This window comes from Sorex fumeus, unplaced genomic scaffold, assembly GCF_029834395.1.
Source record: "Sorex fumeus unplaced genomic scaffold, SorFum_2.1 ptg000010l, whole genome shotgun sequence".
Lineage (NCBI taxonomy): Eukaryota > Metazoa > Chordata > Mammalia > Eulipotyphla > Soricidae > Sorex > Sorex fumeus.
Genome location: NW_026606067.1, coordinates 24,564,838 through 24,579,729, shown reverse-complemented (window position 1 = coordinate 24,579,729; position 14,892 = coordinate 24,564,838). Strand labels below are relative to the sequence as shown.

The following is a 14,892-nucleotide window of genomic DNA, read 5'->3' as shown; positions in this document are numbered from 1 at the left end:
GGCGGGGGGTCGCTGTCCCGGGCGGGGGGGCTGTCCCGGGCGGGGGTCGCTGTCCCGGGCGGGGGTCGCTGTCCCGGGCGGGGGGGCTGTCCCGGGCGGGGGTCGCTGTCCCGGGCGGGGGTCCGTCCCAGGCGGGGGAGCTGTCCCGGGCGGGGGCGCTGCGGGGGGGCGCTGTCCCGGCCGTGCCCCCGCCTGGCTGAGCCCGCGCCGCTCGGCCCCGCAGGCCCGGCCCGTGAGCGCCGCGCCCGGCCCCCGCCCGCGCCCCCCGCGCCCCCCAGGCATGGAGCAGGCGGCGCCCGCGGGCCGCTGACGCGCGCCCCCGCACCATGACGGGCTCAGCGGCCGGCGCCCAGCGCTGCCCCCACGCCAAGGGCGCCAGAGGCGCGCGGTCCCGGAGCAGCCACGCGCGGCCCGTGCGCCCGGCCACCGGCGGGGGCTCCGAGGAGGAGGACAAAGACGGCGGCGCGCTGTTCCGCGTGAACAAGGGCGGCTTCCCCATCGACAGCCACACCTGGGAGCGCATGTGGATGCACGTGGCCAGGGTGCACCCCCAGGGGGGCGAGGTGGTGGGCGCCATCCGCAACGCCACCTTCCTGGCAAAGGTCAGTGCGGCTCCGGGGGGGGACCCCCACCCTGGGTGGGGACACCTGGGGCCGGTCGTGGGCACCCCGAAGCAGCCCTGGCTTCCCCGGAGACCCCGCTCCCCGCTCGGAGACCTTGGGCATCAGGGCAGGGCTGGGCAGTGGTGCTGGGGGGTTGTGCCCGGGCTGCTTGGAGCCTCCAGCCCAATTCTGCCTTGCAGCTCACACACACACCCTGCAGGCAGGGAGAGGGGCCTCTGGTGCTCCGGCTCCCACTGCTTCGTTCCCCCTGGCCTTGAGTGAATGGGGCACCCTTCCACACCAGCTGCCGAAGACCTCTGTAAAGGACAGTGACTGTCACCCCTGAGACCCGCAAGCCTCAGCCTGTGTCTTTCCCACCTGCCTGGCCTCAGGGGGTTGTAGGGGAGGGCTTCAGAGGGGTTAGCCCCATCCGACAGAAGGGCTGGGCCCAGGAAGGACAGACAGAGCAGGGTCACACGCCCCACCCTGATTCAAACGGGGTGGGGTGCCCAGCACCTGGCCCCTGGCTGTCCTGGGGAAGTTGGTATGTTGGAGAGGACTCCTGGGCTATGTCAGCTGTGCCCGGCATCCAGGCCACTGGCCAGCAGCTGGGCCCCTACAGGCCAGACGCTCTGACTGCCCTGGCGCCCAAGTGAATCTGGAAGCTTCCCCCTGCCCTTGGGTATGGGGTCATTCCTGTGCTGTCCTGCCAGGTCTGAGCCCTTGGGCCCCTTGCTGAGTTCTTCTTGGGCCTGACCTGGCCTGCAGCTTCCAGAATTTCCCGGGAACAAAGGAGCCATTCTCCAGCGAATGGAGCTGGTGGAGGAGCAGTGAGCACAGCTTACCTGGCTCCGTCCCGAACACCCATATGCCCCTCAGTCTACCGGGAATGATCCTGAGCTCAGAGTCAGGGCCCACCCTGAGTATAGTTGCATGTGACCCAAAGCAAAAATAAGTAAAGGGAAGGCGGCACCATGGGCCCCAGAGCTGGCCATCCTGGTCACCTGACCCCCACTTCAGCCCCTTGGCACTCACCCTGGTTCTAACTGCGGCTGCCCCCCAGCCTGTGGGGAGGGTCCCCTGCTCTCTGGGAGTTCAGGGATGTCAGTGGAAGTGCCACCCGGGGAGTGGGGACCAGTCTTGGCTTCTGTTTGGGGATCACCTTTTGGATGACTATGAACCTCTTTATCCGGGGAAGCAATTCACCTCCAGTGGTCCTGCCCGCCTGCCTGAGGGTGTGGGCCACAGCAGAGGCTGTGCGGGCAGGACCCCCTCCCCCCCGCCCACTCCCAGCCCTGCAGAGCCTCCCCGCTAGGCTGCCCTACCATCTGTATCAGGCCACGTGCATGGGTTTCGGGATGACTGCCCTGTAGGAAACCCATCCTGTGCCCCTGGAGGGAGTCCCAAGCTGCTTGTCTGTTGCAGAGAAGGTTCTGGGCTCTTTCAAGCACTGGGTATTCTGGAGCACTTGTTAGAGCGGGAAGGCGAGGGTCTTGGAGGAAGGACAAAACTGCCCCTGCCCATCCCCGCTGCCTCCCTGGCCTCCTGCCGCTCAGGCCCAAGGGTGCAGGACACGCATGTGTTCTTGTTTCCTCACAAGTGACTCTCTGGTGCCAGACTCCTGCCACCGAGTTCCTCCTAGACAGCATCATCTGTGCACCCCACCCCAGGGCCCACCCCCTGGTAGTGTCTGCACACAGAGGTGGGGTGACCTCTCCCAGTTGGCCATGCTTGGGGGTTGACTGCAGGCAGCAGGAGGGTCGCTCCCGGAGAACTGAGGCTGGAGTTTGGGAAAACACAGAAAAGCTGCGGGTGGCGGGGCCCGGGTCCCAAATGAGGGAGGAGGATAAGGACTTCTCATGGGCACTGCGTCCGGTCACCCTGACACAGGCCCAGCGGCCCCTCAGAGTCACGCTTGATGGTGCTCGGGGCCCAGAAATGCAGGCGCAGAACTCAGGGTCTGCTCAGCCACTGCGCCTCTCTGTCCCGCCTGGCCTTTCTGCGGAGGGGCCTCGGCTGGCCCCGAGGCCAGAGGGGAGTCTGCATGGACAGTGAAACCGGGTGGGGGGGTGGGGTGGGGGGTGGTGGTGCTGGGTTCCTGCTGGGAAAAGGAGGACTGGAGTTCTCTGCTAGCGTGCTTCCTGTTTTCAGTCCATCAGCCCCTTCCTGCCCCTCTGGTAATGATTGTCACCTTGTCCTTGCCGATGTCACTTTCATTGTCTTTGTCACGGACACCCGTGGACCCACCCGTGACTGTGCTGGGACCCGGCACGTAGGGCCTGGGGCAGGGGCTTCTCTCCCGCCGTCCCGGACACTAGGGCCCAGTGGCTAGGTGGCCTCCCCCTCCAGAGCCTCTTCCCCCACCACCTGTCTCCAGGCTGGGGGCAGGAATGTGGGTGCAGCCCTGCAGCTGTCTCCATGAGCCTCTGGGCGCCAGCTGTCCCGACCCCACCCTCGCCTGGCTCCTGTCAGCTCTTGACTCCGGGGCAGGGGAATGGCAGGTGGTGTGAGGTGGCTTGGGTGTGTCTCCTCAGCCAGGACTTGGCGGACGCCTCGGCACGTCCACCCCACCCCCATCCTCCGAAGCCCCTCCACGTTCTGTGTGTCACTCTCCCTTTCCTGAGATCCAGGGGTCCCGCTCTCGGCTGCAGTAGCCAGTGTGTGGGGTGCTCCCGCCTCGCCCTGGGGCCCTTGCACAAGCTCTCACCCATACACTCAGACCCAGGGCTGGGCGGGCGAGCATGCATGGGTATGATGGGCCCTGCTCGACACCCCGTGTCTGCGCTGCTCCCCGGAGGATTCTGCTCAGGAGTCTGGTCTGGGAGAGAGTGAGCAGGAGGCCAGGCACAGGCCTGTTTGGATCCCGGGTGCGTGAGCACAGCTGAGCTGGACACTTCTGTACCGCCGGCCGTGCCAGTCCCAGCCCAACCCTGAGAGAGACGGGCGCGTGACCGGAGGTCCGAGTCCTCAGTAGTGTGTCACTCGGGGGCGTGGCTTGAGGTCCTGGTCAGTAGTGGGTGCTCAGTGGTCTGCGCCCGCACTCTCTGCTGGCTTTTATAAAGAACCTTTTCCTGGATAAGGGAGACCAGAGCCCAGGCAGGAGAGAAATACCTGTTTTCCTTTGATTTGGGGGGAGGGGTTGCACCTGGCAGTGGAGCTCAGGGGTCCCTCATGGCGATGCTCAGGGACAGTTTGTGGGGACTCCAACCAGCGCCTGACCCCATACCAGCTCTCTGGCCCCAGCTTTGGGTCTTTGGTCTCCGCAGTGCAGAGCCCCTCCCAGTGGGCATGGGCGTGGCGGCAAGCCCCTCCCCAGGCCCAGGTCACAGCCCAGGACAAAGGCTGTATGAAGGCTGCGGGTCCCTGCCCCTGGATGGGCCCCTCCATTCCCCAGACCCAGGAAGCTACCCGGGGCAGCACCCATGGCCACTTGGGGACGCCCTTCCTTCCACAAGCAGGCACCCAGGCTGTCCCTGTCCCTGAGGTGCAGCGCCGGTGCCCGGCTGCCTCCCACTACTCAGGCCCAGCCCAGCAGCCTGCACTGTCCCCAGCCGCACCCCGGAGGCCATCCTGGGGCCCTGAACGGGGGGGGGGGGGAGGCCGTGCTGGGGCCCCCTGACCCTCCTCTGCCTCTCTCCTCTGTCCCTCTCGTCTCTTTCCCTCCCTCCTCCTCTCCCTCGTTCCTTCCCTCTCCCCCACTCCCCCGCGGCCCCGCCCCCAGCCTTCCATCCCACAGGTCCCTGACTACAGGCTGTCCATGAGCATTCCCGACTGGCTGCAGGCCGTCCAGAGCTACATGAAGACGCTGCAGTATCCTCGGGGAAGGGCGCTGCCCCCGCCCTGTCCTGGCCCCCTGCCGTGCACCCCCCAGCTCTGCCTGGGGTCCACCCCGAGCGCAGCAGCCCCGGGCAGCACTTTGTCCAGCGTCACCCTTGGCTGTCAGTGTGCACGTCAGCCTGGCAGGAAATGACTTCGGTGCCCGCCCCGCTGCGTTCATTCTTACCACCCACCTCTCCCCCCATCACTTGTTTTTTTTTTTTTTCTTTTTTTATTAGTGAAAAACCATGAGGTACAGTTATAGGCTTACAAATTTTGTGCTTGGGTTTCAGTTATACAATGATCAAGTGCCCATCCCTCCACCAGTGCCCGTCATCCATCCCCATGGGTCCCAGCATCCCCCCCCCTCATCCCCCACCCCCCCCCTTCCCATCCTGCCTCTGTGGCAGGGTATTCCCCCTTGTTCTCTCTCTCTTCTTTTGGGTACTGTGTTTTGCAAGAGAGGCTTTGAGTGGCAATCATGTTTGGTCTATCGACTACTTTTAGCATGCTTCTCCCACCCTGGGAGGACCCTCACAACACCCTTCATTTGGTACTCTCTTCTCTATCTGAGCTTCCTTTTCACCTAGAGCCTGTGGCTGGCCTTCCATTCATGGAGCAAAAGTCCTGGTACTAATCTCAGCCATTCCTGGGTGTTACTCTCCCTCCCCATCACTTGTTTTTCTTCTTCCATCCACCTCCCTTCATCCCACCTGCTGCCTGCCCCTCTGCCTGCCCCTCCTCCGGCTGTCCTTCTGTCCTGCCTGCCCCCATGGCCCACTTGCTAACAGATACGCGGCCTCCACGCTGCCTTCCTGGTCTCAGCCCTGACCCTTGGCTCCTGGTGGCTCAAGGGCACGGCCCAGCGCAGGCTCAGACGTGGCTGCCTTATACAGCCCAGGAGCTTCAGGGCTGCTTCGACGGGCTCCCAGGGGCGGGGCACGGCCCTCTGTGCGACCACCCTTGGGCCAATGGTAGCCCTGGGAAGGGGCCGGGTGCCCATGCCCAAACTCATCTAGGGCCGGCTTCTGTCATGCTTCCTTAACGGCTGCCACAGATACAACCACACTGGGACCCAGTTCTTTGAAATTCGGAAGATGAGACCTCTGAGCGGGTGAGTCGGGCATGTCCCGGGGCCTGGGAGTTCACCCTCCTCCCTTGCCTCCCCCCGCCCCCCACCCCAGTAGCATCCCCATGCTGGAATGTGCTGGAATGTGCAGGTCTGGAGGGCACTCATGCTCTCAGGGCTGTAGGGAAGGAGAGCCTGGAATTGCTGTTGGGGTCTCCTCCCTGGCTGCTTACTGAAGACCCTTGTCCTGGGCCCGGGGGGCCCCCGCAACTCTGGCCCTCCCTGCCACCAGCAAGGCTGCAGCCGGGATGAGGAAGATGGGGCGGGGCCCAGGGTGCTCCCAAGTGGGTGCTGAGCTGTGCCCCGTCCCGCAGGCTGATGGAGACTGCCCGGGAGATGACCCGCGAGTCCCTGCCCATCAAATGCCTGGAGGCCGTCATCCTGGCCATGTATCCTGGCGGGACGCTGGGGTAGCGCCGCTCCTGGCAGTGGGGGTGGGGGGAGAGCAGGAGGCTCGCTACTGGAGGGGACCACGAGGCAGGACCCTTGTTCTGGGGAGGTTGTGGGACTGGGACGCAGGCCAGCTGGGCCCCAGTGGGGTGTCCTGGTGCCTGCAGGCCCCGGCAGATGGAAACTTGCTGTCCTGGGGCCCCTGTCCTTGCAAAGACCCTGTTACGGGGGAGGGAGCAGATGGAGGGCTCCCTGGAGGAACAGGCGGAGACAGCTCCTGGGGATTTGCCAGCGGGGCTGAGGGAGGAACTGGACACCGGCCCCCTGTGGCTGCGTACACCATCACCAGATGGGTCTGGGGGTTCTCTGCACAGTGGCCATCTTGGCCTTGTTCAGGCTCAGTGGCCAGCATCCGCCCTGCAGGCAGCTGGACACTGCCACCCCGTGGCCATCCTCCCGGCCCCCCCGGCGGGGGTGCTCATTCCCACGCTGTGACACTCTGGGGCCGTGCAGGGCGCGTTGCACAGGATACGGACACAGATGCTGCTCCCCTGGGGCCAGAGAGACACGGTGTGGGCCCTGAGGCACGGGGGGGGCGGCATCCCCCTGTCCCCCCCCCCTCTGAGCTCAGGGCCAGCAGGCTGCTCGAGTCCCAGGTATTTATGTTGCTTTTGTTGGTCCCTAGGGTCCTGCACGGTGGTGCTCAGGGTGACCCCTGAGGGAGCTTGGGGAGCCCTCTGTGTTGTGGGGTTGGAACTGGGGCAGCCACAGGGCAAGCAGTGACCTCCGAGTCTTGCTCTGTAGGGCAGATGGGGGTCACCTGCCGGCCGTGTGTCCCAGCTCCCCCGGGTGGCTGGGCAGTTGTCCCGGAGATGAGCGGGGTGGGAGCCTGTCTGTGGGCTTCTCAAAAACAGGTGGCTGAGAGGGGCAGGGGCCATGCACACCTTACAGATGGGCCTGGACGGCCCGCCCCTCCTTGCTGCCCCCAGCACCCTAGAACCCAGGTGGGCCGCTGTACCCTTAAGGCCTGGCCATCAGACACCCCCCACTTCCCTTGGGGGCATCATTTCGGTGCCTCGACAGCGACAGCGAGGCCAGCTCTCGGTCCCCCAGGCCAACTAGTGGGACGCTGGACTCAGGGTCCCGGCTGGTCCCCAAGGCTGTGGGCTTGCGTGTGAGGGACAGGCAGGCACCCGCCCCAGAGCCCCAGTGCCTCGCTGCTGCTCTGCCTGTGTCAGCAGCCGCGGGATGGTACAGTGTGGCCTGGGCTGCAGGTGGTGTCCCTGCCCTGGCAGGGGTCTCGGGCGCTGTGGCAGGGCAGGTGGTGAGTCCCACCGCCGGGGGCTGCCTGCCAGGCCCCGCATGGCCCCACGTCTCGCCCTTCCTTGACGCCGCCCGCTGAGATACCTGACCAACGGCCAGCCCAGCGTGGAGCGCTTCCCCATCAGCTTCAAGACCTACTTCTCAGGGAGCCACTTCCACCACGTGGTGCTCGGCATTTACTGCAACGGCCGCTACGGCTCGCTGGGCATGAGCCGCAGGGCCGAGCTGATGGACAAGCCGCTGGCCTTCCGCACGCTCAGCGACCTGGTGTTCGACTTCGAGGACTCCTACCGCAAGTACCTGCACACGCTGAAGAAGGTGAAGGTCGGCCTGTACGTGCCGCACGAGCCGCACAGCTTCCAGCCCATCGAGTGGAAGCAGCTGGTGCTCAACGTGCCCAAGATGCTGCGGGCCGACCTGCGCAAGGAGCTGGAGCGGCACGCGCGGGACATGCGCATGAAGGTGCGGGTGGGCGTGGGACCCAGAGGAAGGGGCAGGGTCGGGGGTGCGTGCGGGGGTGGGGGCGGGAGACACAGGGTGGCGGGGGAAGGTGGGCGCAGGACACACGGGGGAAGGGGCGGGGTGGGTGCGTGGGGGTCGGAGGAAGGCGAGGGGGGGCGCAGGGCATGCCCAGGGAGGGGTGGGTGTAGTGAGGTGTGTGGGCTTCGGTGAGGGGTGGGGTGGGCGCCGTGGGCCCCTGCTGGTCTCCCTGTCCTTGGTCCACTTTCTGTGGTGCTCAGAAGTGACGGAAGGTCCCCCTGCTTTGGCTCACTTGGTAAAGCAAACGGTCGGGATGGAGAGATTGGACAGGCGAGAGGGTGCTGGCCGTGCATGCGGCTGACGGGCGCCAGCCGGCACTGCTTGGGTCCCCTGAGCACTGCTAGGAGCGACACTTGTGTGCAGAGCCGGGAGGAAGCCCTGAGCACCACCAGACGTGGCCGACCCCCTCCCCCAGTTGGATAAGGGCTGGGGAGACAACAGTGTGGGAAGGGGGAAGGTGCTTGCCTCCTGCGTGGCGGAGCCCGTCTGGTGTACAGCATCAGGCACTGGGGCCACCTTGGGGTGGGTGTCGGGGTGCCGAGACCCTCCTGAGAACAGTCAGGAGGAAGCCCGCCCAGTCTGGCCCAGGGGCCGGGCATCCACACCTTTTGTAAGAAGCCCCCACCACATGGGCCCAACTCGGCTCAGCTGTCGGCTGCTCTGCCCTTGCTCTGCCCCCCCAACCCTCCAAGGGTTGTGGCTCCATCTCAGAGACAGAGCAGACCCTTTGCACTTGCACTGGGGACCTTGGGTCTCCCTCCCTTGGGTCTCCCCTCCCGGGAGGGGAGGTTCTGGCTGAAGTGACTCCACCAGGAGAGGAGCAGCTGCTTCTGGAGGAGGGTGGGCTCCCACAGAAACGGGGGCGTGTTGGCATCCGAGGGCCCTTGGGGGAGGGGCTCCCCAGCTTCCCGCCTCTGTAGCAGCTCCTGGGTCCCCAGCTCCTCCGTGACTCTTCCAGCAGGCCGGGCTGGGGGATCTACCGGGGGTGGGTGCTGTTAGGCTCCACGGGGCTGACCTTCTGCTTCTCTTCCAGATCCTGAAGCCCAGCACCCAGTCTCTAAGCCAAGTGAGAATCCGGGGCAAGTCCCTCTCCCCCCGGAGGAGGCAGGGCAGCCCCACACGCAGGTCGGGCCGGAGAGACAAGCCGTGAGTACCAGGGGCCCTGGGAGCTGGGCCAGTGGGCCCTGTCCGTGTACCTGCCCGTCCCTCCGAGGACACATGCTGGCGGGGCCTTGTCCTTGGGAAGACCGGGCCGCGTCCCCGGCAGGCCAGCTCTCTCGGGTCCGAAAGCTGGGGACGGGGGCCCTGTGTGGCATGTCTCCAGGTTGGGTTTTTGTGACTTCATGGACACAACATCCAGCCTGGTGAGTGATTTCTTAGCACAGGGTCTGTGTCCCGTGGGACTCATGACTCAGGTGCCAGAGCTGTAAGACTCTGCCTCAAGGTGTGAAAGGCCCACGTGGGACTCAGGCGTCTCAGGTGTGATGCTCAGGAGGAGTCTGGACTGCAGGAGGGTGTTCGTTCCTCTGCATGTCAGTGCCCAGACTGGAGCTGGGAATGGCATGGCCTGAAGACATTCCCCAGTCCCTTTCTCTCCTCCCTCCCTCCCTCCCTCCCTCCCTCCCTCCCTCCCTCCCTCCCTCCCTCCCTCCCTCCCTCAGGAACCCTGGAACCTGGATCCAAGTGGCTTTTGCTCCCTTGCTTGTTTGGACCAGGAGGGGGTCAGGGTCGTCAGTCCATCTAGAACAACTCCTGGTATGATGAGAGAGGTTGCAGCAAATGTAACCGCAGCAGAGTCATCTGCTGCTGTGTTTGAAAAAACCCCACGTGTGGTAGGGCATTTGCCTTGCACACGGCTGACTTGGGTTCAATCTCCTGCATCTCATATGATGGTCTCCCGAGCACTGATAGGAGTAATTCCTGAATTACTCCTATCACTGAATGCGGAGCCAGGGGTAACCCCTGAGCATCTCTGGGTATGACCCAAAAAGCAAAAAAAAAAAAAAAAAACAAAAACAAGGGGCTGGAGCAATAGCACAGTGGGGAGGGCATTTGCCTTGCACGCGGCCGACCCAGGTTCAATTCCCAGCATCCCATATGGTCCCCTGAGCACCGCCAGGGGTAATTCCTGTGCATCGCCGGGTGTGACCCAAAAAGCAAAAAAACCAACCAAACAAAACCCAACAACAACAAAACCAAAAGACAAAAAAAAATTCGTGTGATCGTGTGTTCTAACTATAGACGGGCCCCAAGGGTTCCCTCCATCCTGACACGGTGGAGGTGGGGATGGACGGTAGACCTACGGCCATTGTGAGCACTGCCTTGACCTCGGCCAGCTCATTGGTTTCTTCTCCCCAGGAGATGCCACTCATCTTCTGCCAGTATCTGCCCTTCCCTGAGGGTGGCAGGAGGGGGTGACTTGGAAGAGGGGGCCCTGAAGCTTGGTCAGGGCAGAATCCCGCACCGCTGCCAGACTGGGGCTGAGAGCCCACAAAGGCCCTGTGGTGTGAGCCCAGTCCCGGAACCCCAGAGCCTCCACGTTTCCTGGCCACTGATCCTTCTGCCCAGCCTGGAGCCAGGAAAATGTCTGTTGAGGGAACATGATTCCACAGTCCGTCTCTAGCACGGGAAGGCCCAGGGAAGGCAGCGTGGTGGGCCTGCAGACACTGCCCTGTGGGCGCCACGCTCCAGGAGCCTTCTAGATGCTTCTGGATCTCGAGCTCTGGACAGATGCAGGAAAGGAGCTGCTGTGGCGTGGACGCCGAGAGAGGGGCACAGGCTCCTGGCAGAGAGTTGGCGTTTGGGCCAGACCCAAGCCGGGATGGGGAGCAGTGTCCTGGGGTGCTTCCAGGGGGCCTTGGGCTGTGGCTCAGACTGTGGCAGCTGGTGGTGTGGGTCTGTGCCCGGAATATTTCTGGGACACTCCCACTTTGACAGTGTCACACAGTCGCCACACAGGCTGGATGTCTGTTTAGGGGTCTCCTGAGGGGTGCCCTGTAGTTCAGTGTTGGACCCGAGGATATGATGGTGCTGAGGACCCCTGGTCCAGCCCCGCAGCGCTCACGGTGGCTGCGGCGGGAGGTCCCCTCTGTCCAGTGCCTCTGCCGTGGTGCAGGACATTCTCTCAGCCGTGGGTCCCTTCGTTTCGCCCCGGTGTCCCAGAGCCCTCAGGCGGTGCAGCTGCGGCTCCTGAGAGGAAGGAGCAGCAGGTGGACCCAGGCTCCGGGTGAGAGTGGCCAGTAGTGGAGCTGCGGAGGGTGGGAGGCGACTCTGGAAAGATGTCGCCTTCAGGGTGGGTCCTGGGCGGATGTGGCCGACTCCCTCCTGGTCAGGCCCAGGGGTGGATATGGCCACGTCCTGCCTGCTGAAGGAATCCCTCCAAAGGAGCCAGCCTGCAAACTTTGGGAGAAAATATTCTTTTCAGCTTGTGGGCCACACCTGGTTCTGCTCTTAGGAATCACTGCTGGCAGTGCCCAGAGGACCATGTGGGATGCTGGGGATCAAACCCCGGTCTGCCCCATGCAGGCAGGCACCCTACCCGCTGTGCTGTGCTCTTGCCCTGTGGAACAAATTCTCTTTCTTTTCTTGTAATATCATGGCTCATTTGTGACCCCAGTGTCGTCAACCTTATAGACGGCTGAAGTGAGACTCGAAAGTTAGAACTCACTAGGCTCCCTCTGCAGCCAGGCTCAGCCCGTGTCTCCCATCAGAGAGGCAAGCATCCCCCTGAGAGCTGCAGATGCGGGCCCGGTTGTGTCCAGATCGGGCCCGTGAGAGTCAGCAGGGGCACCTGGGTTATCTTTACTGGTAGGAACCAGGAACCAGGACAAGGTGCTGTGGTTGGGAATGGAGTGCCGGGTACAGGGGACCATCCGCCAGCACAGGCTCCTTCATGGCCACCTCCATCTTGCCAGCTTCACCCTGACTTATGTAGTGCGGGACGTGTTCCCGCCACCTGAACCTCCAGGGTGCTGTGATTCTCAGGCTGGGTGGCTCCTGGTGCTCCCTGCAGGAGGAGAGGCCTGACTAAGCTCAGGGTCCAGGGCCTGGAGCAGAGGGGGAGGCATCTGCCTTGCATGTGGCTGGCCCAGGTTCCATGCCTGGCACTCCATACGGTCCTATGGTCCCCCGAGTCCAGCTGGGAATCATCTTTGAGTGCAGAACCAGAAGTAAGCCCAGAGCACTGGGTATGGCCCAGAAACAAACCAAACAAATCCCTCAGGCATGGTGCTGTGTCTTTCCCACGCTTTTTTTTTTTTTTTTTTTTTTGCTTTCTGGGTCACACCCGGAGATGCTCAGGGGTTACTCTTGGCTCTGCTCAGTACTTAGAATTACTCCCGCATGGCAAAGCCTGGCAAGCTCCCCGTGACGTACTCGATATGCCAAACACAGTGACAACAAAGTCTCACAATGGAGACGTTATTGGGCCCGCTCGAGAAAATCGATGAACAACGGGAGGACAGGGACAGTGACAGGGACAGTGACAGTGCTCAGGGGACCATATGGGATGCTGAGGATCGAACCTGGGTCGGCCTCGTGCAAGGCAAATGCCCTTCGTGCTATCACTCCGGCCCCTCCCACGCACCTTGACACAGCGCCCTTCAGCCTTGGCTCCACAGGCCACCCGAAGGGTAGGTTTGGAAATCACCAGGATGGTGACCCAGTGGTGCAGACAGGCTACAGATACTTGCTAGGGAGCGACCAAGGAAAGCCTCTGCACTTGGCTGGTCTTCCCTGGGTCCTCTGCTCCTGCCTGAAGGCCTTTAGGAGACCCAGTCATTGGCCTTGACCTGGTGGCTCAGTCCGCCGGGGCAGGTGAGCACTTCTCAGCTAGTCTTGCCATTTTTCGGCGTTTGGGCTCGGGAGCATCTCTGCTGTGGGCCCCACTGCTGCCTCAGTGCTTCGGTGAATGTGTGTGGGGACAGAACAGAGTTGCCTCACGGTCAGTCTGTATCACGAGTCCTCACGCTCCCTGGTGGCTGCAGCCCTGCCTGGAGCGCGGGCTCGTGGCGCAGATGCTGAGAGCGCTGCAGTGTCTACTCTCGCTTTCCCCGCGCACACCAGCACAGCCAGCTCAGGGGTGCAATGGAGATAGCAGCCCTGAGGGTCTGTGATCCTGTAAACCCTCCCAAGGCTTTCAGAAAGGATGTGGGCATGAGGCCCAGCCAGACGCTGGAGAGGGCCTTTGAACCCCATGGCAGGAGCTTGCGACAATGTGACGATGTTCCTTCATCTAAAGGGGACTGGCAGTCAGGGAGAGGGGTGGAGGAGTGGGGCAGGGTGAGCAGCGGGAGGACTAGGGGCCCCTGGAAACATGCACTGACCTTTCTCCCCCCAATCCCGCACCCCCAGGCCGGCGCTGCCCGAGAAGGTGGCCGAGCTCAGCACCCTGAACGAAGTGGGTTACCAGATCCGCATTTAGCCGGCTGCATCCCCAGGAGGAACGGCAGCTGTTTACTAGAAACTTGTGAATCTTATTTTTGAAGGACTTGCTTGGAAGCAGTCGAGTGGGTGGTAGTGACTGACTGGAAATTCACCAGGGGGCAACCAGCAGAGGCGGAATAACCCCCAGTGGGCACCTGAAATGCATCGTGGAGTGCCCCTTCTCTGCCTGCCTCGCTCTGGCTATGAACTCAACGCCTCATCAGTGGTCCAGGCTGCGAAGTGGCTTTGTCCTCCGGCTCTGGACATGGGAAGGACGCCCAGTCAGTATTAATGTCTTTCAGCAATAACGGAGGCGAAGATAGGGGTTCCGATAGCAGCCAGTGTTACCTCAGCATCTCTGCAGCAGGTGTGCAGACCTGACGCTGTCTTGCTTTGTCAGCTTTTTCTGTTTCAGTTCTTCGTATTGTTTCCCCCGCATCTCCCCTGGCAGCTTCACGAGTTGCGTTTTTTTTTTTTCCTGGCACACGTGATGAGATTTAAGGTATTGTCTGTGTTTCACTGAAGAGCACTGAAATTCTTCTGGCAATACGGGAAACCACTTTCAGGATCTCGGAGTCACTTCTTCATCTTAAAAGCACCCGAAGCAGTATTTGTTCTTCCGAAAAGCACAGTCACCAGCTAGTCTGTCCTGTCATCAGCATTTAAACTTTGCAGCCTCTGGCCGAAGCCCAGAGTTGGCGGCTGAGGAGCCTCAGGAGGGAACCGGGGTTTGTAGGCCAGAGCCACTCCCTTGGCCTATCACCTGGCTGAGCCGAAGTCAGGCTGGACTAGAGGCCCCTGTTACGACAGAGGTGTTCCCTGTCATGACGGGGTGTCGTGATGTCTTATATTAAGACCAAATGCAGCTGATGTAGTCTTTCTCCAGCGGCTTTTGTCTGGGCACTGCATTACCGGCCAGACTGTGAATCAGTCAATCAGATCTTACCATCAGGGACTGTTCCAATGGCTCTGACCAGGCCAAGGTCAGTATCACCTCTGGCTGCAGCCGGTGACCGTGGGTGTCTGTGGGTCTCTAGCAAGAGCAGAGGCGTGGGCTCTGCCGTGCCCTGCTCGCTGACATCCTTCCACAAAGCCAGCAGGAGGGGCCCCGGCTGGGCACTGAGGGAGGGAAGGGCCATCTCTGAGAAGGAGGACTGACACCGGGAGCAAGACCAGCCTCCGCTGAAACCCCAGGCCTGGTGTGAGGTATTCCAGCAGTCTGGAATGAGCTAAGTTCCTGTAGTCCCTCACAAAGCCCTTTACAGCCTCTCATGGTCACATGCATGGAGGTGTTCAGCCTGTTCAGATGATTTTTATTCTAAAACAAATTCCCAGACCCTTCTACATATGAGATCTGTGGATATATCCATATACCTGTACGTCTTCTGTTTATCACTTTGAAACTTTTATCGCACATCTTTGCAGTCATCTTAAGCTTGGGAGAGAATTTTCCCAAGAGTCTTTAAGTACCAGCCTGGCTGAAACATGAACATTTGCAGGGCCTTTAGCTGAAATAATGGAAACGGTTTCCAAATGCTGTTTAAGCCTTAAAACTGCCAACTGGCTTGATAATCGAATTAGTAACCTTTTGTAAATATACTTTTAGTTGATTCATTTATCTACAGAGAGCAACAGAAACATGAAAATTTATTTAATGTTTCTAAATTT

The 14,892-nt window shown here is 61.9% G+C and overlaps 1 protein-coding gene across 2 annotated transcripts; it reads left to right on the top strand.

Annotated features, from left to right (window-relative positions):
• The first annotated feature begins 285 nt into the window (after positions 1 to 285).
• On the top strand, positions 286 to 13,222 carry VASH2 (vasohibin 2). Of its 2 annotated transcripts, none has more exons than XM_056110795.1 (7): positions 286 to 602; positions 4,339 to 4,412; positions 5,476 to 5,532; positions 5,862 to 5,936; positions 7,341 to 7,734; positions 8,843 to 8,946; positions 13,153 to 13,222. In XM_056110795.1, the coding sequence occupies exons 1-7, from the start codon at positions 327 to 329 to the stop codon at positions 13,220 to 13,222; spliced, it is 1,050 nt and encodes a 349-aa protein (XP_055966770.1). In that variant the 5' UTR covers positions 286 to 326. The 2 variants fall into 2 exon arrangements, with proteins under 2 accessions (XP_055966770.1, XP_055966769.1); XM_056110794.1 differs by having other exon boundaries at positions 4,324 to 4,412.
• The last annotated feature ends 1,670 nt before the right edge of the window (positions 13,223 to 14,892 follow it).

Bases quoted from the DNA above. Each gene is read 5' to 3' on its own strand.
- VASH2 (XM_056110794.1), top strand. From the start codon at position 327: ATGACGGGCTCAGCGGCCGGCGCCCAGCGCTGCCCCCACGCCAAGGGC. The intron at 5,533-5,861 runs GTGAGTCGGGCA...CCCGTCCCGCAG, and splicing joins AAGATGAGACCTCTGAGCGG to GCTGATGGAGACTGCCCGGG. The intron at 5,937-7,340 runs GTATCCTGGCGG...CCGCCCGCTGAG, and splicing joins GAGGCCGTCATCCTGGCCAT to ATACCTGACCAACGGCCAGC.